We start from the raw sequence: 24333 nt of genomic DNA, 5'->3' as shown, positions 1-24333 counted from the left end.
GCTTGGTCTTAAAGACACACCCACCTGCTGGTGTTGCCAATCAGAAGTTGGCGACACAATTCATGTCTTTTGGGGGTGTGTTAAGATTCAAGATTTTTGGTTGAGGGTTCAGAGTTATTTGTGTGACGTTTTGGGCACTCGGGTTTTACTTTGCCACAGACTTTGTGTTTTGGGCGATGGGGCGGTCATAAATTTGGGGGACAAATTTATAGAAAACTCGGTTCTGACAAGTGTTATGATTGGCAGACAAGTCATTTTAAGGGGTTGAAAGTCGGAGGGAGCGCCATCATTTCCAGAGTGGTGTGCGGAGATGGGAAGGGTGGCAGCTTTTGAAGAAGGGATATCTAGAGGATTGGGTAATTTGTACTTGTTTATGGGAAAGTGGGGAAAATATCTGGCATTTTTGGAGGGCCCTCGGGGAGGGACAGTGGAGCGAGAGGCGTAGATGTAGATGTAGATGTTATGTGTGTGACTATCATACTTTAATTATTTTATTTTATTTTTTAATATTTGTTTTTGTGTGTCTATAATCATGTGGGATCACTGGGGTGTTCTTGAGGGTGGGGTTGGGGATCGTAGTAATAGAGGGGGTTAAATATTGTTTCTGTTTGTAAATGTTCTTGCTTTTATTTGTTAATATATGAATCAATAAAAAAAAAAAAAAATGTTAATCTAAAAAAAAGACAGGAAGTAACTGATGTCAACAGGCCCAAAATTTAAGTAAAACCCAACAAATGAAGTAATGAAATACTTAGTGACATTGGAATTACAACCATAAATACTCTACAGGCCCAAAGACCACTTTTGTTTTGTTTGTTTGTTTAATTTGAATTCTGCAGGGCCATTTTTATTTGACACTGAACACTGGCCATTACTTCTTAGTGTTCAGGGCTCCCAGCAGTGATTTAGATGGAATGTTTTCATTTCTTTGTTCTACCTCATTTGACCTTCTCTGACACAGGCGTACTCACTCTCACGATAAATATTCATACAGGCATAAATATTGCAGTCAGAATTGCCAGAGGCAGTCAAGTCTCCAGCACATCTGAGTGATTTGAAGTGTTTCAGTGCACAGCTATCCACAAAGGCTCATTGTTCTATGGCGCTGTACACTACACCACCATTTATTTGCACTGTCTAGAATATCAGTCACAGGCTGCATCATCAATTACACTATACTGTAACATAATGTAGTTCATTTATAGCTTTGAGTCTAACTCACTCACATAACATATTCACTGCCTCAGTACAACCTTGCAAACATGCATACATTTTTCCAAATTTTTCGGGGCATCAAGTCAAATAAAACAAGGTGAAGTTTCTTCATAATAATATTTACTGCTTTCCCTGATAACACATAAAATTACATCATATTTACTACATGTTAATTTAATCAGTCATTTGAGCGTATGAGATTGCATGAGCAACATTATCAGCCTACTGTAAATCAGAGTAGACTCCATATTTAATTGGACGCAAATGTAAACGAGACCTTGAGGGACAATATGTCATACTGTTGTGTAACTGGCTGTTATTGTCTGACTGTTAAATACGCCGTCTAGCCTGACTAAGGCCTATGGAGCTTGATTTGGAAAATACAACAATTTTGGGGATATTGTTAGTAGCGAGACTTTTCTCAGTTTTTATGATGTTAAAATAAAAGAGTAGTTGGCACAACATTCAAAAATCACAAACAAACTTTTATGTAGTTGAAGAAAGTGACGTGGACATGATACAAACACACAGGCACACACATACACAGACTTCTGTGAAACGTGCAATAATGGAATTCTGTGCATATACAGTAAGAACAAGGAGCAATTGAAAAACTGTACACAAATAAATTTGACTAATATATTCTTGAATGTTCATGCTGGCAGAGGAATTGAATTTCTTCAGATATGATGTATTTGACCTGTATCATTCATGTTCAAACTCACACAGAGCACATATAGCACTCACACAAAAAAACATGTAAACACTTTCCTGACAATGTTCATGAGAATGTTTGGCTACCAAAGATGAGTCTCACGGATCTCTGAGATAATGTTACTGGCTTTCTTCAGCGCCTGAAAGAGAATGAAACAGAAAGATAGATTAGAAAGTGGCAGAACAAGCAGAAGAGAGCAGTATTGGTACAATAATGCATAATTAATTTAGTGACACTGCATGCAAATGAACAGCATTTTATCAGGAGTAAATTATTCTTAGTGATTTATGTGGTTGTTTCAAACACACACAAACGTACCTCCAGCATCTGTGCGACCTCTGTGCGCTGCTGTGCTGTTTCCTGAGACTCGGTGAGGAGCTCCTGCAGCAGAGGCTGTTTGTACAGCTGGCCCACCAACTCACTCTGCAGATGCTCTTTCACAAAATTTACCAGGAAATGCATCACCGTCTTTGGCACACTACAGAGAGCAGAAAATAGAAAAATAATGCAAAATGGCTCCCAGTCACCCAGTTATTTGGCTCCCACACAAACAGGCAGCATGAGCCTGACCTGTCCTGGATGCTCTTGCGCACGATCAGGAAGTAGCACTTGATGAGTCGCTGGATGACCTCACAGTCTCTCTGCTCACGAGCGCTCAGTTTGCGGGATACTGGCACAGCCTAGAGGAACATTTTCAAAAGCTGTTGGTCTTTCACTGTTTTCTATACTGAGATTTCCGCAAAACAAAATATTTCCACTTTCTGTCTTTAAATTATATGAGGTTCCAATTAAAACGGTTTTGGAAACATTTTAACAGGTCTTCAACATTTATTTTTTTTTAAGCCTTTTCAAATGCCTTTTATGTATAGGGTGTATTGTTTTAGCCTTGTCCCGGACTTCAACTTTCAATCAGTAACTATGAAAATACATTTAAAAAAATTGCGCAGTCAGCCGATTATTTTTTTTTAATCGTGATTAATCGCATAATGTTTTTGTAGTTAGTCGTGATTGATCGCAGATTTTAAAAGTGCTGAAATTGGACTCTAAATACTGTATACTTCTTTTCCTGTCAAAATGTATTTATTTCCTTCTTAGGAAAGAAAACAAAAAAATATGTAACAATATAATGCTTTATTAACATTTTACAAAGAAAGCTTCCACAATATAAAGATAGAAATGCACTAAAATAGCACCAATTTAAGTAACATTAAACATTTCCCAAAGTCTAAGTGGGAGTTTGACTAATTGAAAGAACTGTCCCCACATAGGTTGCATATTCATTGCAATGGGCATTAAACTCTTAAACTGTCATCCTCCACAATATTAATCCGCCGGTAGTCTTTGGCTATATGCTTTTCTACAGCAATTGTGAAGCTGTGATCATGATTCGCATCAGGGCATCAGTGCCAGTGTCAAGCGCCACTTTGAACTCCACAAGAAAAGCGCTTGCAGACAAAAATGTCTAATTCTGCATTTTGGTGATAGTTAAGACTTTTGACGTACTTCTGTGGTAATTAAAATGTGTCTTACATAGGCTGAAAAATACTTGATTTCTATCACAAGTCCTTTCTAGGAATGTAGGTTTATGCGTCAATGTAATGACTCCGGGCGGACATAAAGTTTCCGCCTTTCCTATAAGTGTTTATGCTGGTTTATTCTGTATTAACAGTAAATACGTTAATCGTGATTAAGAAAAATTAACAAGTTTTAAATTAATCCCATGTGTTAGCGCGTTCATTTTGACAGCTCTAAAAAAAAAATTTAAACTATGATGATCTAAATAAAGAGAGAAATAAACATAAACCACTTCAATATTTATTGTGTGAAAATAATGTATATACATTTTTTTATTTTTTTATTACCCACATTACATCCCACAGTTGGGGCAATTTTGCCCATAACAAAGTTTTATGAAAAGTTATTGTACTAAGACAGCAGTACCAATGAAAAGCCTATCTAAAATATGATGCATGTGATGCGTGACAAAAACAAAGAAAAATCAAGTTAAATATCACTTTGTTTATATCAATATTTTTATTGAGCACCATTTCTAATCATGCTGCAATTTTGTCAAATTAGGCCAAAATGCTGCTATGAAATGAATTCAGCCTTAGCAAAACAAATAAAAGTTCCCACAGTTGAAGAAAAGCCCAGTTATCAGTGAGCGCTGAGTTACCGTGTCAAGCAGGTTGACAGCTTTGGTGGGGCTCCCAAACCCAGGCACAGGGCCTTTCTCTTCTGATGGCATCTTCTCATTCTTCCATCTCTTGCCTGCATCCCCTGCCTCTGCCTATAAAAAGAGATTGTTAAAGGAATAGTTCACCCAAAAATTTGAATTTTGTCATCATTTACTCACCATGCCATTCCAAACTTATATGACTTTTTGTCTACCATTGTAAACAGTTTTGCAGAATGTTCACGCTGCTTATTCGAGTAATTATTTTCTGGAAATCTTCCACAAATTTGAACTTGGTTCATTGCATTTGGTTATCAGGTTTTACTGACGCTGAACTTGCAGCAACGTCTTGACGCAACAATTTTGAATATGTGCAAATCTGCGGCGGCATTATTCAGCGAATAATGACTTAAATCTCGGTCAGTTCCTCAAACAAAGCTATCGTGTACACTGATAAGCCAAAACATTATGACCACTCACAGTTGAAGCGAATAATGTTGATCATCTCCTAACAAGGCCACATGTCAAGGTCTGGGTAGATTAAATGGTAAGCGACATGTCTCATAGTCAACGTGTTGAATGCAGGAGAAATGAGCAGGAGTGACTTTGACAAGGGCCAAATTGTTATGGCCAGACGACTGGGTCAGAGCATCACTGAAACGGCAAGTCTAGTGGTGTGCTCCCAGTCAGCAGTGGTGAGTACCTACTGACAGTGGTCCGAGGAGTGACAAACCACAAACCGGCAACAGGGTGTTGGGCGCCCAAGGCTCATCGATGCACGAGGGAAACAAAGGCTATCCCATCTGGTCCGAAACGACAGACGGTCTACTGTGGCACAAGTCACAGAACATTTTAATGATAGTTACGGGAAGAATGTGTCACAACACACAGTGCATCGCACCCTGCTGCATATGGGGCTGCGTAGCCGCAGACCGGACAGAGTGCCCATGATGACCCCTGTCCAATGTCGAAAGCCCCTACAATGGGCACGCAAGCATCGGAACTGGACCATTTTTAAGTGCACTAACATTTTAACAAAAGACAAAACCCAGACAAAGAGAATGAGAGAAAGAAAGAGATGTAGTTTCAGTACCTGCTGGCTGTTGACAGATGCAGACACTTGGGCAGCATCGGTGAAATCAGGATGTTTGGTGTTTATATACGCCAACTCAATCGCAACCAGATTATGAACCTTAAGCAGAAGTAAAGCAGTAGATTAAGAACCATTATGAAGCAGAAGTAAACTAAGCTCTTCATATGATGACATATTTTCAGAATTGTGCTCACACTGCATGAGGCTCTCAGTATGGTTTATTATCTATATTGTGTGCATGTTTTGGGTAAATATATCCACCTTTTTCCTCACTTCTCCAAAGGCGGCGACATTAGGAGGAGAGACTTCCTCTCGGATGCTCCGCACTTCGGCTTAGTTGTTGTTATCAGCTAGTTAATGCTACTGGTAATGGCGAGCAGCGGAGGCTCTTTAAAGGAATAGTTCACACAAAAAATGAAAATCCTCTCATTATTTAATCACCCTCATGCCATTCCAGATGTGTATGACTTTCTTCTGCTGAACACAAACAAAGATTTTTAGAAGAATATCTCAGCTCTGTAGGTAAAGTGCAGATTTTTAGTAAAAAAGGACTTAAATATGAATCTGTTTCTCACCTACACCTATATTATCGCTTCTGAAGACATGGATTTAACCACTGGAGTCTTATGGATAACTTTAATGCTACCTTTATGTGATTTTTGAAACTTCAAAGTTCTGGTCACCATTCACTTGCATTGTATGGACCGACAGAGCTGAGATATTCTTCAAAAAAAATCTTCATTAGTGTTGAGCAGAAGAAAGAAAGTCACACATCTGGAATGGCATGAAGGTGAGTAACTGATGAGAGAATTTTTATTTTTGGGTGAATTATCCCTTTAAATATTATTTTAATTTAATTACATGTGTGTGATTTGTTAGTATGTATATTTACTCATGTTCGTAGGTACACCCATATTCTTACCATGTCATTGGTTATGGGCAGGCGTTTCCTGAGTAAACTGGTCACCACCTCCACTATTGAGTCATGCAATTTGGGAAAACGCAAAAGCTCCTTTGGATATAAGCATAAACATTCAGGTTAGTGTCCACTGTTTAGAGTATTATTTATACTGGGTGTATATACTGTATATGAATGAGTATACAGTGCCATGTCTCTTTTACAAAGATCTTGAGCATCATATCAACACTCTTCCCCACAAACCCTCCAATTCTGTCTATAATGGAGGAAACAGAAAAAAAGGTTTAACGTAAAAGAAATGTAGACAGTGTAGGCAGCAGAATGGGGAAGGGGGATGAAAAGCAGGTAATGACTAAATATATTAGTTTGTTTGAACTGGATTGCAAAACTTCTAAATTTTAGTATTGTATGTTTGATTTTAGAAACACACTCTTGCTGATTGTGTAAACTACAGGAATATTGATATTAATCAAATATGGCATTGTGTATGTTGCTCACAATCCTTCAGACTACGCTCAAAAATTGTATCTGCCGAATGCTGAAAAAATATTTGAGTGAACATTGGAGGTGACTAGGTGGTACTTGAATGTTCTGATTTGATCGAAGGTGGTACTTGGCCTAAAACGTTTGAGAAGCACTGTCCTACATGAATGCGTCTGACAGCATGATTTTTTGAAGTATGTGTGTGTTTCACCTGTGTGCTGTAGGCAGAGCAGTGTTGAATGATTCTCTGCAGTTCTTCATGTACGAGCTCCACACAACGCAGACTGGGCTCCTCCAGTCTCTTGATCTGTTTCTTCACCAGCAGCTCAAAACACACTTCAGGAACAAACAGTGCTGGCCGAGGACCCTACATCCAAAAAAAACAACACAATGCAGTCAACCCTAATCTACATTTGCATGAATGATTAACTAGGTCAGCACTCCAGTTTCCATATGTCTTCCTGCTGGCAACATGGTATTGTAATGTTGCAACACAACAAGTTTCTAGCGTATATTTGATGTTTAATATACACGTGGAGCACGATTTTGGATCAATGAGATTTCACTGTGGATGGAGCTACCCAGCACAATGAGAGAAAAAGGTCTCGTCACACAGCACTGTTGATGGTCATGGTTGGTTAGGACAAAAACTTGTCACTTTAACGTGTCCTGGACAAGGATGGACAGGACACTGTGTAATTTCTACTAAAAAAAGCATCTGTTAAATAGATGGAACAAGGAAAAAAGATTCATGTTTACAGTCCGTTTCACAAACGACACTGTACAACAGGGGCTCCCAAACTTTTTGTCAGCTGAATCACTTACCCCCTGATATTTTAGGTAATGTTAACCTTACAAAATGTAATAATTTAACGACTTTGCACTTCTTCGTCTTATTGTTCTGTTTAAATGAAGCTTTACTACATTAATTGTTCTTTTCGTATGATTTATACAATTTATTTTATTTAGGCTAATTCACCATTGCCACTTCTATCCCAATCAGAGATTACAATATAAATAGACAAATAAATAGCCATCACAATTGTACATTTTAAAACTAGTAAATAATAAAAAATAATAATAATAATTTTTTCGTTTTAACAGAAGAATTCATGTAAGTGCTTTTATAAAATTATAAGCCTTACATTTCTGCCAAATTCAAATTTTAAAGACAGCAGAGTCCACAAGAGGGCACACTGAATAGGCCTACATTTAAACAATACAGCACTGTGTTAAATTATTGCAAAGAACATTCCTGGCTGTTTAAAAAAAAAAAAAAAAAAAAAAAAAAAAAAAAAAAGAGCATTCCATTTTAAATGAATGTGCATAGAATAAAAAAGATAAATAAAATGTTTTAGTTTGTTCATATTCTCAAATGTTATGTAAAATTGAAACGAGGGGGGAAAACCACTTCAATAGACAGTTTGCTCTGGTGCCACAGTACTACCCCAGACTCAAGCTTAATAATAACAGCGATACCACAGTATTTTACATTCATTACAGTTGTATTTATGGTAGTTATATTTCCAGATAGTAGTGCTATTCGGTTGAACTTGGTGGTGAAGCGGTTCGGACTAGAGCCCATGTAGGGGCTGTTCAAACAGATGGAGCACACATAATGAAACAGAATGCGAGGATCTCAAGACACGCATTTCAAAACTGAACTCCTTTCCTGACAAAGCATTTTAAAAACTCATTGCTTAATCTGAGAGAGCAAGATGCAATGGCCAAAGACCTCCACCTAAGGGGCTGTTCACACCGAACGCTTTTGCAACCACCCAGTTGACTATTTGCTTTTCTATGCAAACTCATGCTAGATTAACGTCTTTGATCATTTCACTGTATTTTGTTTGTTTATTCAGCGTCTCGTGCAGGAGCGCTGTGTTTTTTTAGATGCCATGTCAAGTTAAAAAGAGCTTCAACATTCAACTTGTGCAACACATGAGTGGACACAGTATTTTGGCTTCACTATATGCAATGCATAATTTTAATAATTTTTTAACTGACTGATCTAATTTCAGGAGACTCTGTCAGTAAAGGGTTAAACTTTCGATGAAAGGAGTCATGTGACAAAACAACATGGCGCCAACCACAGCGGAGTTTGTCTTTGGGAGAAATGTCAACAAAACTACATCTGGTAAGAAACCTAATAAAGTTTTTACACTGAAACCTGTTTGAGTCAAAAGACAAAATCTCTAGTTTCATCCGATATGCCATTTTTAAAATTTGAGCGATTTATTGCAAAACGCCATGCTGCTAAACAATGTACACTAATTTTTCCTTAGAAATATTTAATGTGCACTATCACACTGAGAATCAATGGGTTCATCCAAAAGCTAACAAATGTTGCTTTCAGAGGCTTAACATGGAGTTAGGATAAAAATAAGGAGCATTTCAAACTGTTCTGAGACCAGTGCAGACAGACAGCACACTGGAGGTTAAGTCATTCACTAAATAGGGAGCAAGGGAGTATCCTATATCTCTCTATGCAGCTAAGTTCATTCACTACTAAAATCTGACCAAAAGTTCTGTTTCAGGCTGCAGATGATGTTTGGATCACTCAACATGTTTGGCAGACATGGAACAATGATAATCAGTACATAGATTCAGAATTTAGAATATATAATTTTATTTTAACATGGTTGGCAGTGATTGGATGATGTTGGCCATTAATTTGAATCAGAATTAATTATGCTAATATCTAACGTAATGTCTGTAATGTCTCAAAAACATGTGAATGTGGTGGTGAATTTGTACACAAACAATGGTTTAAATAAAGACAACTGAATTGAGATGCAACTTCTCGAAGTTTACAACGCTGAAAGTAACTACACGCAAAAAGCACGCTTAAACATTCATAGAAGTTGCATCTCTCAATACACCCCTTTAAAAGCACCACAGCAAATATTAAACTCACTAGTTGGTTGTTGGACAACTAGTGGAACATCCTGTCCCATTTGTAGGATGTGTACATTTATATGACTTCTGTCTGCATGTTTTACATCCTTCATCTTCAGCAACCCTCAATCATTCAGATGCACCCAGCCGATTTAAGTCACTTTTTCGGTGGATGAGTCTGGTAGCTCGAATTCCTCAGTTATTTTGGAATTAAGAGTGTAGCCCCTTGGTGGGCTGCTGCTATTTTGGTGGCACGCAGAGGACCAACAGCATATTAGGCAGGTGGTCATAATGTTTTGTCTCAAAGGTTTACATTCATATATTATATTTTTATCACTTTCTTAATTCTTACGGTTAAATTAACCATGGCAAATTACCATTTTTGTCCTAATCGTGCAACCCTAATAAATACTATACCGTGGCATTTCTGATAGCTGTGAGGATATCTAGTTCAGCGAGTCCTCCCAGTGGATCAATGGACTGCAGGGTTCTTCCAAACGTCTCGTGGAATATGTAACAGATACGAGCTCCACCACACCTACAACACACCAATTCACATAGTCACTGAAAAAATCATGCAGCATTTTTGTCCACCTCTGGCACATTCAAATGTTCACACAGCCCTCAATACATATTCAAAAGTCCTGCCAGAAAACGTCAATACACAGCACTTAATTAATCAATCGGTAGTGTGGACTTTGCCAGATATGTGAGATAAACAAGATTTTAGCTAACAGTGCATGGAGTTTAACTAAGGAGCTGGACAGACTTGAGGATTATCTTCCTGTCATGTTCATTGAGTCAGACAAAGTAAACATGATGCACTTGATAGCTGTGATGAGCTTTAGTGTGAAAATGACAAACTTTTGAAGTCTCAGGAAAAAAAGTCCCCCAAATAAAGATAATTCAATCTAAATAATGCATAATAATTCCAATAATTGTGAATATAATATGTAGGGCTTATAATAAAAAATATTAATTAAAATATTCAGATTGAAATATATTGCATTATTATGGCAGACGAGTATAGTCAATACTAGAGCTGTGTCGATACAATCAAATATCATTATATTGCGATACTTTTTCTCATGATACTGATATCAATACTTAATATCCATGTTTCAATATTTATATTCAACTTTTTGTTTATTCATATCATGTAAACACACAACAAATATGGCACATTGTTACTTCCAAATCAATTTAATGAGCTCACCAAAACCCCGTTTACACCTGGTGTTAAGATGTGTTTTGGGTTATCCGATCACATGTGGTCAGCCCAAGAGATAAAAATGTGATGTTTCGAGCTACATACTCTTCATCAGACATCAATATATAGCTGAAATGTACCCAACAGGGCTGCCGCAGTGTGAGTTTTTGACAGTTAGATTACTGTCTGAGAAAGAAATCGCAGTTAACCGGTTTTACGATTATTTGCACATTTCCTTATTAAGCAACAGCACTGATGCAAAAAATGCATATCATATAGCAATTGAACATCTAAGTGAACATATTTCTGGGGGATATTTGGACAAAGGGCAGCCCTACAATAAGAAAACTGATAAATACACACACACACACACACACACAAAAATAAAGAAAAATTGGAGGTCTAAAATCTAGGGCACGACACTGCTTATGCGCATCCTGAGCTCAGTGATGTGCTTCAGTGTAACTAGAGTGCTTCAAAGTGTGTAATTGTAAGATTATTGTGGGTGCGCAACATGTAGTTCACGGCATTAAACAGTTTTTTCTTCTTCATCAGTTTATTTATTTATTTTTGATTTTCTCCCCTTTGGCATGCCCAATTCCCAATGTGCTCTAACTCCTCGTGGTGGCGTAGTGACTCGCCTCAATCCGGGTGGCGGAGGACGAATCTCAGTTGCCTCCGCGTCTGAGACCATCAATCTGTGCATCTTATCACGTGGCTTGTTGAGCGCGTTACCGCGGAGACATAGCGCATGTGGAGGCTTCACGCTATTCTCCACGGCATCCACACACAACACACCAAACGCCCCGCCGAGAGCGAAAACCACATTATAGCGACCACGAGGAGTTTACCCCATGTGACTCTACCCTCCCTAGCAACCGGGCCAATTTGGTTGCTTAGGAGACCTGGCTGGAGTCACTCAGCACGCCCTGGATTCGAACTCCCGACTCCAGGGGTGGTAGTCTGTGTCAATACTCGCTGAGCTACTCAGGCCCCCTTACATCAGTTTATTAAAGCAATCCATTGTCTGTCAGACACTACGGACTCTATAAATAAATACTGTTCACAGCATCTCGCAACTAAACATTTGGACTATGCATAATAAAGGGAAAATTATCATGACTAAAATTGGCATTTATTATTGAATGCGGTGAATTTGTACAAAAGCAATGCTTCACATAATAAAGATGATTTAGACGCAACTTTTCAAGTTTACTCACTGATAGTAACTTAATGCAAATGCACCGCACGCTGTCAGCACACTTAAACATTACAAAAAGTGCCATCTTTAATTTATCACTTTAAAATCAACACGGCTAAAAATATTAAACTTGCTAGTTTGTTGCTGGATGACTAGTGAAGCATCCTGTCCAATTTGTAGAATGTGCGTCTTTCTAGGACTACTGTCTGCTTGTTTTACAGCTGTCGTCTTCAGTCAGTCATTTAAATGCGGCCAAACAGCCGATTTAAGTAACTTTTTTGATGGATATGAGTCTGGTATATCAAATTCCACTGTTATATTTTGGAATTTGTGTGTTTACGCTTCAGTTTCATTTGAATTGAAACGTTCAGTCCACGACACCTGGCCATTAAAGCACCACGCGGCCACCGTCCGTAACCATAGCAACAGCTGCCCTAACCACACAGGCACAAGAAAAAGAGACTGGCTTACACCGAAACACTCTTTTATATTAGATATTTTTACATTATATATAATATTTTTGCCACGTGTAAATAAAGCATTTCACAGTTTTTAACCTTGGATTCTAAATTCTTACGGTTAAATTAACCGTGACATTTTTAATCGTGCTTAATAGTAAATCCCAGCATCCCTAGTACCCTAGATTTGTTGAACACGTGCTAAAACTTGTACTGTCTCTTTAACAAAATCGCCCTTTGCATTAGTAGATGAGCGCTTGTTAACGAGAGACAATTCGAATGGCTTTATCTCATCTGTCCTATGCATGATTAGAATTAAATGTTTATTTTGATGTTTTTGATCAACAACTGACTGTACAGAACAGAAAGGGTATTAAAAGAGACATTATTCTATGACAAATGGGTCGTGTGGATCTCGTCTTTGGACACACATTACATGGAACAACTTTTATTCTCAACAAGTAGTGAAAGGATCTCACCACTGAGTACTCCACCACTATACTACACAATCACTGGTGAGTGAAATCTAAACATTTACCTGCCAGTTGCCAAATATATCAATTTTTATAGTCACATAGCGTGAAATTTGGTTGCAAATGCGAGTGATTTCCTCTCACTGTAGTGGAGGGTTGCGCACAATGTAAAAAAATCGATCTTGGGATTTAAGAATCTATATCGAGATCGTTCAAATGACAACAAAAAAAAATCTATATTTTTACCCACCCCTAGGTAGAATAAATACATACTTTTATTACTGAATTTACCTACGGGTCGTGGTAGAGGTCGAACAATAGTGGGTTATATACCAATAACTAAGGTGGTGGAAAGGGCAGATAACCGATTAATCGGCCGATAGTTTTAAAAAACGATTTATAGAACGTTAAAAATTAAAAGTCTTTCCTTATTATGACCGGCACAGACATAGAGGCTACAAGAGTCCAAAATGAATAAAATCCTAGATGCAGTTTATTTTCCAAACAAAATCCCAATAATAACCAGAACAAATGTAGACGTGGTGCATAACACAGGACTTTTAACTACAAACAAGCTCGAAACACACTGGGGACTCTTATTTTGAAAAGACGCAAACTTGGTGCCGTAACAATGCTCTATAGATAAGTAGGCTATCTACCAAATTAAGCTTTTTATAAAAAGCTTTTTATTCACCAGATGTAGTGTTTTGTTTAAATATTTTTCACCAAATGAGGTTTAATTATGTATTATTATTTAATTAGTTTTATTATTATTCACAATATATGAAGTTGGAAATGCAATGTAGATGCTTATGGGGTACATTTCTAAATAGTCACAAAAAAAAAAAATTACTGCATGCGCTACCTTCAATTTAGAACACGTTTATCTTATCAAAATAACAAAACATGCATTGAAGTAAGGATAAAAATATGGATGAATATTTTAAGTGATGACAGATTTAGATATAGCAAAATGGCAACTTTCGGCCATAGATTTTTGCCGATAACTGATAGTTCCAAAGAGCAACTATCGGCACCAATTAATCGGTCAAACCAATATATCGGTCTACCTCTAATCAGGGGGCATGATTAATTGCATTAATATAATTAATTGCATAATAAAAAAAAGTTAAATCGACAGCCATAATATATACATTTGTTTGCAAGCAACAATAAAAAAAAAAATAAAAAGGAAATGTCAATATATATTTTAATTAAAAAAATAATTCAGAATACTTTTGTCTGTCAATGGAGAAACATGACCAAAACCTTATTTTTTGAGTTATGGGTCAGGAAGAATTTTATAAATTGACTTATGCTCCAGAAAACAGAAACATCCCTGGTGTGAAAAGTTCTGTAGAAATACATTGTTTTAATTCAAATTCTTATTTGCAGCAAATCTGCGCTCATGGAGTAAAAAGACAATACATAAATAAATAAATAAATAAAACAATATTTAAGAACAGCGTTCTAAGGGGCCTGGGTAGCTCAGTGGTAAAAGATACTGGCTACCACCTCTGGAGTTCGCTAGTCAAATCCCAGGGCATGCTGAGTGACTCCAGCCAGGTCTCCTAAGCAACCAAATTTGCCCGGTTGCTATGGAGGGTTGAGTCACATGGGGTAACCTCCTCGTGGTCGCTATAATGTGGTTCGTTCTCAGTGGGGCGTGTGGTGAGTTGAGCGCGGATGCCGAGGTGGATGGCGTGAAGCCTATGTCTCCGTGGCAACGCGCTCAACAAGCCACGTGATAAGGTGCATGGGTTGATGGTCTCAGAAACTGGGATTCATCCTCCGCCACCCGGATTGAAGCGAATCACTACGCGAACACGAGGACTTAAAAGCGCACTAGGAATTGGGCATTCTAAATTGGGTGAAAAAAAGGGGAAAAAAAATCCCCCAAAAAAGAACAGCGTTCAACAGGAAAATAAACCAAAACATTTGTACTTTGTCAACTCACAGTTCAGAGGTCTGTATGTATCTGGCAGTGCCTTCAATGGTGCTACAGTAGTCGGTGGCAAACTTGGTGACAATCTGCAGCAAGGTGGCACTGTGGTCTTCCACAGGCTGCCCGTAGCTGTTGAGTCGGGTCTGGTACTGGGCGGTCAGCACCGTGACTCGAGTCTTGAGCTCCGGAAGACAATCTCTGATGTGATGCATGAGCAGTCGACTCAGGGTGCGAGCCAGGTATCGCGAGCCACAGCGAGAGGCTAATGATGGGTAATGCCGCTGTAGAAATGCCTGCTCATCTTTGCCAGAGTCGGTGAGACTTTTTTGGGTGTTTAAATCATGTTGGCTCCTGTTAAGGTAAAAAAACAAATTAAGAGCATGGTGCTCTTAGCTTAAAATTGGCATTCGCAACCCAAATAACTTCTGAATTGTGACATGTTTCTGAGTGAAACAGGATGTAGATACATGGAAAAAATGTAGAACGGGACATGATTTTATCCATCGAGAACTGATTGGATTGTGAAATGTGATCTCTATATGACAGGTGGTTGGAGGTGAGGGGTTGATAAATAAGAATGTCGATGTCAGCTCAAAAATGCACAGAGCCGTTAAAGAGGCAGAGCAAGTTTTTCTATTTTGATGAAAGATTATGAAGAAGACAAAGAACATGTATTGGAAAAAAACTTTTGATTTCATGTTGACTTTAAACATGGAGACTGTTGGTAGCCACGATTTGTTCTTTGACAAATGTAAGTGTAGGTGTCTGTCTTTAACGCTTTCCTTTTGGTGAAAGAGAGAAATAATTTTTTCAATGAACTGATCAGGTGTGGATGCTTACTAGACAGCCTCAGAGAACACTGAAAATTGTAAGTATACTGCCCACTACTGGACAAAGAGAGCTACAACCATTGGTTGCTTCTGTCAAGCCCTAAATTCTCTGAACATGCTAACCTGCAATGAAAACCTTTGTTAGCGCTAGACATACACAAATGTATCAGTTCATTCATCTTACTTTACTTAACCCTGTAAAGCCTGACATATGAAAGAATTGTCAGAAAATTCGAATTTTTGACATTAAACTGTTTTAGTGCCATTAGACAAACTCTAAAAAGAAATCATACATTTAAAAAACAAAATAATAATAAATAAAAAATGTCACTTTTTTATTTTTATTTTAGGTATCATGTTTGATACATTAGGCTTTAAATGTCATTATTCTGCTGAGGCCCAGCAATTCGTTTTTGTTGTTTTATTTAAATTTTTCTTAGCTCATACATGCTACAGTGGTAAATCTTGGGGTATTATCAGAAGACTCAGAAGAAGTTCAATTCAGCACATCAAATACAACATGAACAAAATATTCTTTTTTCAATAGATATTTTAATTTAAAAAAAAATGTTAAAGTCTACAATAGTTCCTGTTCCTAAATCCTCCAATCCAAGCTGCCTTGATGATTATACTGGCCCCATTCACTTTTATTGTAAGTACCTCATTGTGACCTCGATTTTTGCTTTTTTTTTTTTTTAAAGAAGGGACCCTTTAATTATTTTTTGTGGTAATCAACTTTATGCCACAAATGCCATCAACTGAGCTTAACTTATATTAAACCTGGAATTTTACTTTAAATTCACCGCTGCTACCATCATTTGCCTCCAAACATAACGATGGTCATTATGGCAAACAGTTCAATTTTTGTTTCATCAAACCAGAGAACATTTCTCCATAAAGTAAGATCTTTGTCCCCATGTGCACTTGCAAACTGTAGTCTGGCTTTTTTATGGCGGTTTTCACCAGTTCAGTACTCCTCCTATCAGAAGCTAATTGACTAATTGCCTAAAGGCTTAACATAATTTTCTGGAATTTTCCAAGCTGCTTAAAGGCACAGTCAACTTAGTGTATGGAAACTTCTGACCCACTGGAATTTTGATATAGTCAATTAAAAGATAACAATCTGTCTGTAAACAATTGTTGTAAAAATTACTCATGTCATGCACAAAGTAGATGTCCTAAATGACTTGCCAAAATTATAGGTTGCTAATATTAAATCTCTGGAGTGGTTAAAAAATGAGTTTTAATGACTTCAACCTAAGTGTATGTAAACTTCTGACTTCAACTGTACATACATTGGGGTGTTCTGTGCTATATTTGATGTATTATATTTTATTTAATGTTTACTGCATTATTTAAATTTCATGTGTGATACCCTGATGGTGTTTGTGTGAGTGACATTAAGCACTGTCTCTACATGATTATTGGTCATTGCTCCTGGAAGAGCCACTATTGATGAACTTTTGGCATCATGTGCCCTTTTGTAATTTTACGGTGATTAACAATATCTTATAAAGTAAAAAACAGATTTTTACAGTTTCAGAAGGTTAATATCAAGTTTATGACTTTTTTTTTTTTTTTTTTACTGTAAATTTAACAGAATTTTATGTATTTTTTTACAGTGCCATCATGGTCATGTAAATTACAACAGTTTTAAACTGTAAAATGTACAGGTTGTTCTGTAAAGTTGTTTACATTTTTACTGTATTTTTTTTTTTTTTTTACATAATTATTCTGGCAACCACAGCTCCCAATGTTTTTATTTTTTTATTTTTTTTTATTTTTTTTTACAGTGTATGGCTGTAGAGGACAAAAAGACGATGTCCCCTCAGTGCCCACAGCTCCAGAAAAAGCTGCGAAAATTCAGAACATGACGAAAAGCATTTCTTCCATTAAGTCGGGAAAATAGTTAAGAATTTATCAAATGGTAAAGATAAGGAGAAATACACGATTAATGATTATTAAAGTGGGATAAGCAAGTTGCTTACAAACAATCGCTCTGTACTGTTGTGTGTCACGAAGTTACTTTTTCATAGTTCAATCCTAAATAAATAGTAAGACGTCAGTTTGATGATTGATGAATAATTGCAAGCTTGACACTACTTTATTGATTGTATCTGTTCTGTTGAAACTATTACTCACAAATGTATGAACCTTTTACTATGGTAACCATTGTTTCTGGCAAAATATCAAAGTTACGACCATTATTGTTTCTAGGCCTACTATAAAACTCGAAATTCTTATGGTATAACCTGTTTTAAAAGATTTCACAATCTTTTCCAGAGTATACTGATATTCACCATAGAAACTGTAATGACCTCCCCAATTTATTGTATTGTTGCCAGTGCTTGCTTTGCATAAAAGCTCTAAAAGGTAATATTCAAATGTGTTCCTGTTTAAGTGCATGTGGACTTCTCAAAAAGAGCACCAGCTATTTTTGGAGAGAAGTTTGCCTGCAGCTATATCTGATTAAGTTAACGACAGCATAAAAATGAGAATTGTCACTGGAGCTGAAGTTCTTCTGTCCAACAAAATGGTCTCCTTTTATTCTTAAGGGCCCTGAAGGAGACATGCTAAACCCAGAGCTAAATAACCCAACGATTATCTCAAACACGGCTCTACGCTGACTAATAATGGGTAGACATGGTGCCCTTGGATTTTTTTGTATAAGTAGGGAGGATAGAAGAGGATAACAGCATAGGGATTATTGAAGTAAATGCCACTTGGGGTTTTGATGGAGGAACTCATTGTGAATTACAATTTGCACTGTAAAAACACCGTTACGCTATTCAAATGCCTGATTATGCTTAGTGCTGGAGAAAAAGTATAGAGATATACTCTCTACTCCTGATGAGTCAGCAGTTTTTTATGAACTCTGTCCGTCTGATTGCTGTTTAATAAGTACCCCTAGAAGTGTTGGAAAGGGTGGCGGTGTGGGCTATGGATTTTAAGAACTTGTTTAAACTTCAAACAGTTTCTGTCAGGACGTTATCTACATTCGAGCTGGAGTGTGTTCTAATGGAGTCTGCCTCTTCATCAATTTTTTGTGCTCTGGTCTACAGACCTCCTAAGCTGGACAAAGACTTTATAGTAGAATTCTCTGAATTCTTATCTCTTATGGTCCCACTGTCTGACCGTATGTTGTTGCTGGGGGATTTTAACATTCACATGTTGTCCCGGTAGACCTTTGGTTACCGAATTAAATAATGTTTTGGACTGCTTTGGTTTTAATCAGCATATAACGAGTGCCACCCATGCTCTTGGACATACTCTTGATCTTATTATGTCATATGGAATTATCAATATTGATAATATTGTTATAGAAGATGCATGTTTTTCAGATCATAGGCCCATTGTATTCAATATTACTGCTTATAGCCCTTTATCTACTGTCAGGCCTGTTGGCCATTATTCCAGTTTTATTAATTCTTCCACTATTACTCATTTTTCTGACAGCTATCAGGAAAATGCTTTTGAAATGTTAATTTTAACTACTGCCCAAACCACATCTAGTCCTGGTGAGTTAATTTTACAATTTTATTCATTCTGTTCAACAATCTTAGATTTTATTGCCCCTCTGAAGTACAAACAATCAAAAACAAAGAAATCTTTCCATTGGCTAAATGAACATACCCGGTCTTTGAGGCAGACCTGCCGTAGAGCTGAGAGGAGATGGAAGAAAGACCGCTTAACTGTCTCTTATGAGATTTTTAAAGATTGTTTGAGGATCTTTCATGCGTCCAAGTTAGCAAGTTAATTAATACACATTCTAACAGACCTAAGATTTTATTTTCAACTATAAATTTGGCAATAAATCCAAACTGTCATTATAATGTCACTCCCTCTGTGGAGATCTGTGACAAATTCATGACTTTTTTCCAAGAGAAAATTAACCATTCACTCGTCCTTCAAAAATACTCCATCGGATATTGTTTTTAATTCGGTTACTGGTTCTGCTGTTTTCTCTGGTTTTCAGCATGTCTCTCTCTCTGATCTTAGTGACATGGTTAGTGATATGAGGCCTACTACCTCTCCACATGATATTGTTCCAGGTAATATTTTAAGAACAACTTTTGCAACTATCGGTCCGAGTATCCAAATAATTATAAATTCTTCCCTAGAAAATGGTATTATCCCCGGATGTTTTAAACATGCAGCTGTCCAACCTCTACTTAAGAAACCTGGTTTAGATAAAAATTGCTTAAATAACTATCGGCCTGTTTCCAAGCTGCCATTTCTATCGAAATTGTTAGAGAAAGTGGTGTTATCCCAATTACTTCCATTTTTAAAGTCAACAGACATTTTTGAACCTCTACAATCAGATTTTACAGCCTATCATAGCACAGAATCAGCTTTGCTGAAAGTGTTTAATGATATACTGTCTACGGTTGATTCTGGGAAAAATGCTGTATTAATTCTATTAGACCTTACTGCTGATTTTGATACAGTGGATCATAGCATTCTCCTCACGAGGTTGGAACATTGGGCTGGTATAAAGAGCACAGCACAACAGTGGTTTAAATCTTATCTCAAAGATAGGGATTTTTCTGTCACTATGGATAGTTTCTCTTCATATGTAGCTCCTTTTCTCTGTGGGGTCCCACAGGGATCCATTCTGGGGCCAATTCTTTTTAATTTGTATATGCTCCCTCTTGGAAATATTATTAGGAGCCATAATACCTTGTTTCATCTTTACGCTGATGACACACAGCTTTATCTGCCATTGAAATCAGGTGATTCTGTTCAACCTATCTTGGACTGTATTGAAGACATAAAAAGTGGTTATCGAGTAACTTTCTCCAGCTAAACAATGATAAGACTGAAATGATTATTTTTGGTTCTGCTGAATCTAGAAGCACTCTTGCTAATAAGTTTGGCCAATACTTCCCCAATGTTAATTCGCGTGTAAGGAATCTTGGTGTCATTATAGACTCTGACTTGGGCTTAGTCAAACAGATAAATTCAGTAGTGAAAAACGTTTTTTATCAGTTACGAATGATTGCTAAATTTAAATCAGCTTTATCTTTTCAAGACCTGGAAACTGTTATTCATGCCTTTATCGCCTCTTGATTGGATTATTGCAATTTCCTTTGTTTTGGTCTTCCTCAATCCTCTCTTTTCCGTCTTCATTGGTTCAAAATGCTGCAGCCAGATTTTTGACATCATCTAGAAAATTAGATCATATTACCCCAGTCCTGGCCTCTCTGCACTGGCTTCCTGTTTATTTCAGGATACAATTTAAAATGTTGTTTGTTTTTAAAGCGCTTAATGACCAGGCCCCATCATATAGTAGGGATTTAATACAGCCATACTTACCTACTAGGTCTTTAAGATCTGCTGACAAACTATTATTGCATATTCCCCGGTCACGTTTTATACATAAGGGTGATAAAGCCTTTACAGTTGCTGCCCCTAGGCTATGGAATCAGCTACCACTTGACATTAGACAAGCTTCATCACTGTCTATTTTTAAATGCAGGCTTAAAACGCACTTGTATTCTCTAGCATTTTGCAGTATCAATTGAGATTGTCTTGTCACATTTTATTGTATGTATTTTAATGTATTTGTTTTATTTTACTGAATTGTAGATTTTTCTGTTCAGCACTTCGGTCAGCTTTGCTGTGTTTGAGTGTGCTTTAGAAATAAATTTTACCTACTTACTTACTAATATCTCTAAAACATTTATAGGAGCTGAAAGGCTCATATTCAACACTTTTGTAGCTTTTTATTTTATTCCCTGCAATTCACTTGTAATGTTATTCAATGTAAGTTTCTTGCACCAGCAACAGTTATATGAAATGACAGTTGACATGAAATGCTTAGGTTGACATGTTCTCTGGTGTAACGTGCCATCTTAAATGCCATTACTTTTATTAAACAGCACTGCAAATTCTTTAGAATTATTATGCAAGCAGCTTTTATGACTCATTAATTCATAGTGACTTCATGAAATATTTGTACTTTTAAAAAGTTTACCACAGGACCATTTAAAATGAACTAGTGAACTTTAAAAGTGTTGGTAAAATGGTCATTAAAAAAAAAAAAAAAAAAAAAAAAAACATATTTACCAGTTACAGGACCTAAAATATACACTTTACCTTATACTTTACATTCACATACATTTTAGCATAAAATCTTAATGTTGATTTAAAAATTCCACCACTCTATGACCAACTGTTTTTGCAATATTTAACCCTTTAAGCTCTGGAGGTGTTTTTAAAGACTTCCTGTTTCAGAAGCATACCCAAAATTAAAGGCTTATAACTAAAAAAAAACTAAAAAACAAGGAGGGTCAAGTGTTTGGTATAATTTTAAAGAATACTTTTGAAATGTTTTAATGATATAGATTACACCAAATTCTGAGACAGCCTATGCACTACTGAAAAATCTTTGTTTTTTTTTTTTGACATTATATATCTCAGAGTATGAATAAGGTAGCTCCAAAAACTTTTGTTTTGTTTCCAATCATGTCACCTGTACCTGAGTAAAATTTTGTGTTGATACGACAAAGCAATCATAAGTTATAGCATTACAAAAATAATTTATCCTAGTGTCCATAAACATCTCCAAACAAATAAAACATAATAATTGTACATAAAAATTAATTACACATGCAAATACAGCAATGACTAAAGGTATGCTCTCTCTCCAAAGCATGTAGGCATGAGTAACAAGATCTCATTCAGTTCCATTCTGTGTCATTTGAGTCATCATCGAGTCTGTGTCATTTACTTGGCACCATCTTCTGGTGGCCATATGTAATTACAATGAACGATCCTCTCTGCCCATATTTGGATGACTTCCACCTCTGGTTGCAGCGATCTGAATCCTAATACGAATAGCTTACGTTCCATGACGCTGGACAATGTACTACATCATTTTTTTTTTCATCTGAAAGCTAACATGTTTTTAGCAAGATAGCACATTAAGTGCTGTATGCACATTGTGCTTTGTGTGGATTATCTAATGATTTATGCATATGCTATGATATTTTATCTTTTGTTTATATTTCGTAAAGTTATAAGCGAAAACGTGGTATGTAAGCAACACCTGTTTACATGTAACATGTATGTCAAAGACACGTACTTAGCTATGACTCGCTATATTTTTGTCTGTGAACCAGCCTATTTGTTTGTGAAAAAATAGGCTGGTTGTATTCTACTCTTTGAGAGATTTCCAACAACATATGGCACATGGCTATTTGATCAGTTTGATGTTTTTACAGATTACAATAATATGTGCAGTGCAAAATTATTAATAAATTATCAAAACGGAATACTTCTGATTTGTCTGCAAATTTCAAATCACTTGTTTAATTTTGGTCATAATGCCTACATGCATTGTAAAGTACAGCTTCTAAGCTTTAAAATGATACCTATTTTGTATTGGTCAAGACTGTAGTTATTAATATTTTGAATGGGCTCATCCGAGCTTAGAGGCTTAAATAACATGTATTATGATTGGCCAAACATTATGCATATAAAAACTACCAGTGCAGTTGACACCGTTATTTATCAGAGCAGGCAAAGTTGCTAAAAAGTGGCATTTGAAGGTGGACGGCCATATGTTAATGTACTCATTCTTCTGACATATTTCTGAATTACATATTTTTCTTAGTATCTATAAATATTGCATTTAAGGATATTTACAGTAGGAAATTTGTCTCTTTCGGTTTGTGTGTGTGTGTGGGGTGTGTTCTTTGAGTGCATTTTCAACAGATGTGCATAACTGACCTGTTAACCACACCAATGATACCCAGTCTGACCGGTATGACCCGACCCAGCAAAACCTCCAATGCATCTGTTCCCGCGTCCATCAAATCCAGCTTACTCACCACCAGCAGCGTCCTGCGACCTGATGTGAACGCACATACGCGCGCGCACACACACACACACACACACACACACACACACGCAGTAAATACATTCCCTCCCGCAGTGTCCTTCAGGGGTGTCAAAATGACATTTGCTATCCTCTGCATGTTGCTCACCATCTGGGTCCACCTCTCGTGCCAGTTTAAGGGCATCAGACGTGGCCAGATCAGAGTTTGCAGGTGACACACACAGGATGAGGGAGTTGGGGTTGGAGATGTAGGACAGAATCATCTCCTGTACTTGAGTCTCAATATCTTCAGGCTGGTCACCAACTGGGACCTTCTCAGACAAACAAAACATGCAACATTACAATCAGTAATAATTTTCCAGCAAAAGTGTGTTTATTAGTTTATTGTTGTCATGGAGTTACATTATACGTAGTGGAAAAACAAAACAAAAAAGGCTAAATTGTTTTTTTGTGCTCCCATAAATCATATTTTTTTATGATCATTTCATATCTATAAAAGTTTTCTATCACAGGATATCTATTTCTTTGCTTATTACAAAACAAATGAGTACTATATTCATAAAACTAAATACTATATCATGTTGATTTTCTGTGTGAAAATGGTGAATTATCAGTATCCCATATGCACATACACATACATATTGTACATGTTATTTCTTACTCAAGGTGGCGCTGATGTGACAGTGTTTGACTTGATTTACATTTGACATTGCTATTTGACGAAGCAACGTGGAAGTAAACTATAGCAAGTGTAACACATGGACACTATATGACGACTATTGTCATTTGGTGTACTGCCGAAATTATGTAAGTTGTTTGTCAATTTAGACTCAAAAAGTGCCAGAGAAAATGTATATGTGTAGCTTATGTGTAG

General features: G+C 36.8%; 1 protein-coding gene across 4 annotated transcripts in view; it reads right to left on the bottom strand.

The window, feature by feature from the left end:
• Positions 1–1679: 1679 nt before the first annotated feature.
• si:dkey-32e23.4 (dynamin-1-like protein) overlaps positions 1680–24333 on the bottom strand; it is a 46217-nt gene continuing 23563 nt past the window's right edge. For all 4 annotated transcript variants that reach the window (XM_051653141.1, XM_051653140.1, XM_051653143.1 and 1 more), the window contains 11 exons: positions 23608–23770; positions 23351–23471; positions 14799–15137; positions 9917–10037; positions 6813–6968; positions 6122–6211; positions 5200–5298; positions 4107–4220; positions 2501–2610; positions 2249–2408; positions 1680–2069 (listed from right to left, as the gene is read on the bottom strand). In XM_051653141.1, the coding sequence (XP_051509101.1) occupies positions 2013–2069; positions 2249–2408; positions 2501–2610; positions 4107–4220; positions 5200–5298; positions 6122–6211; positions 6813–6968; positions 9917–10037; positions 14799–15137; positions 23351–23471; positions 23608–23770 (1530 nt within the window). In that variant the 3' untranslated portion in view covers positions 1680–2012. The remainder of the gene's footprint in view (positions 2070–2248; positions 2409–2500; positions 2611–4106; positions 4221–5199; positions 5299–6121; positions 6212–6812; positions 6969–9916; positions 10038–14798; positions 15138–23350; positions 23472–23607; positions 23771–24333) is intronic.

Source organism: Myxocyprinus asiaticus, chromosome 24 (assembly GCF_019703515.2).
Source record: "Myxocyprinus asiaticus isolate MX2 ecotype Aquarium Trade chromosome 24, UBuf_Myxa_2, whole genome shotgun sequence".
Classification (NCBI taxonomy): Eukaryota; Metazoa; Chordata; class Actinopteri; order Cypriniformes; family Catostomidae; genus Myxocyprinus; species Myxocyprinus asiaticus.
Note: the sequence above shows the minus strand (reverse complement) of the source record. Positions and strands in the feature narration are given on the sequence as shown.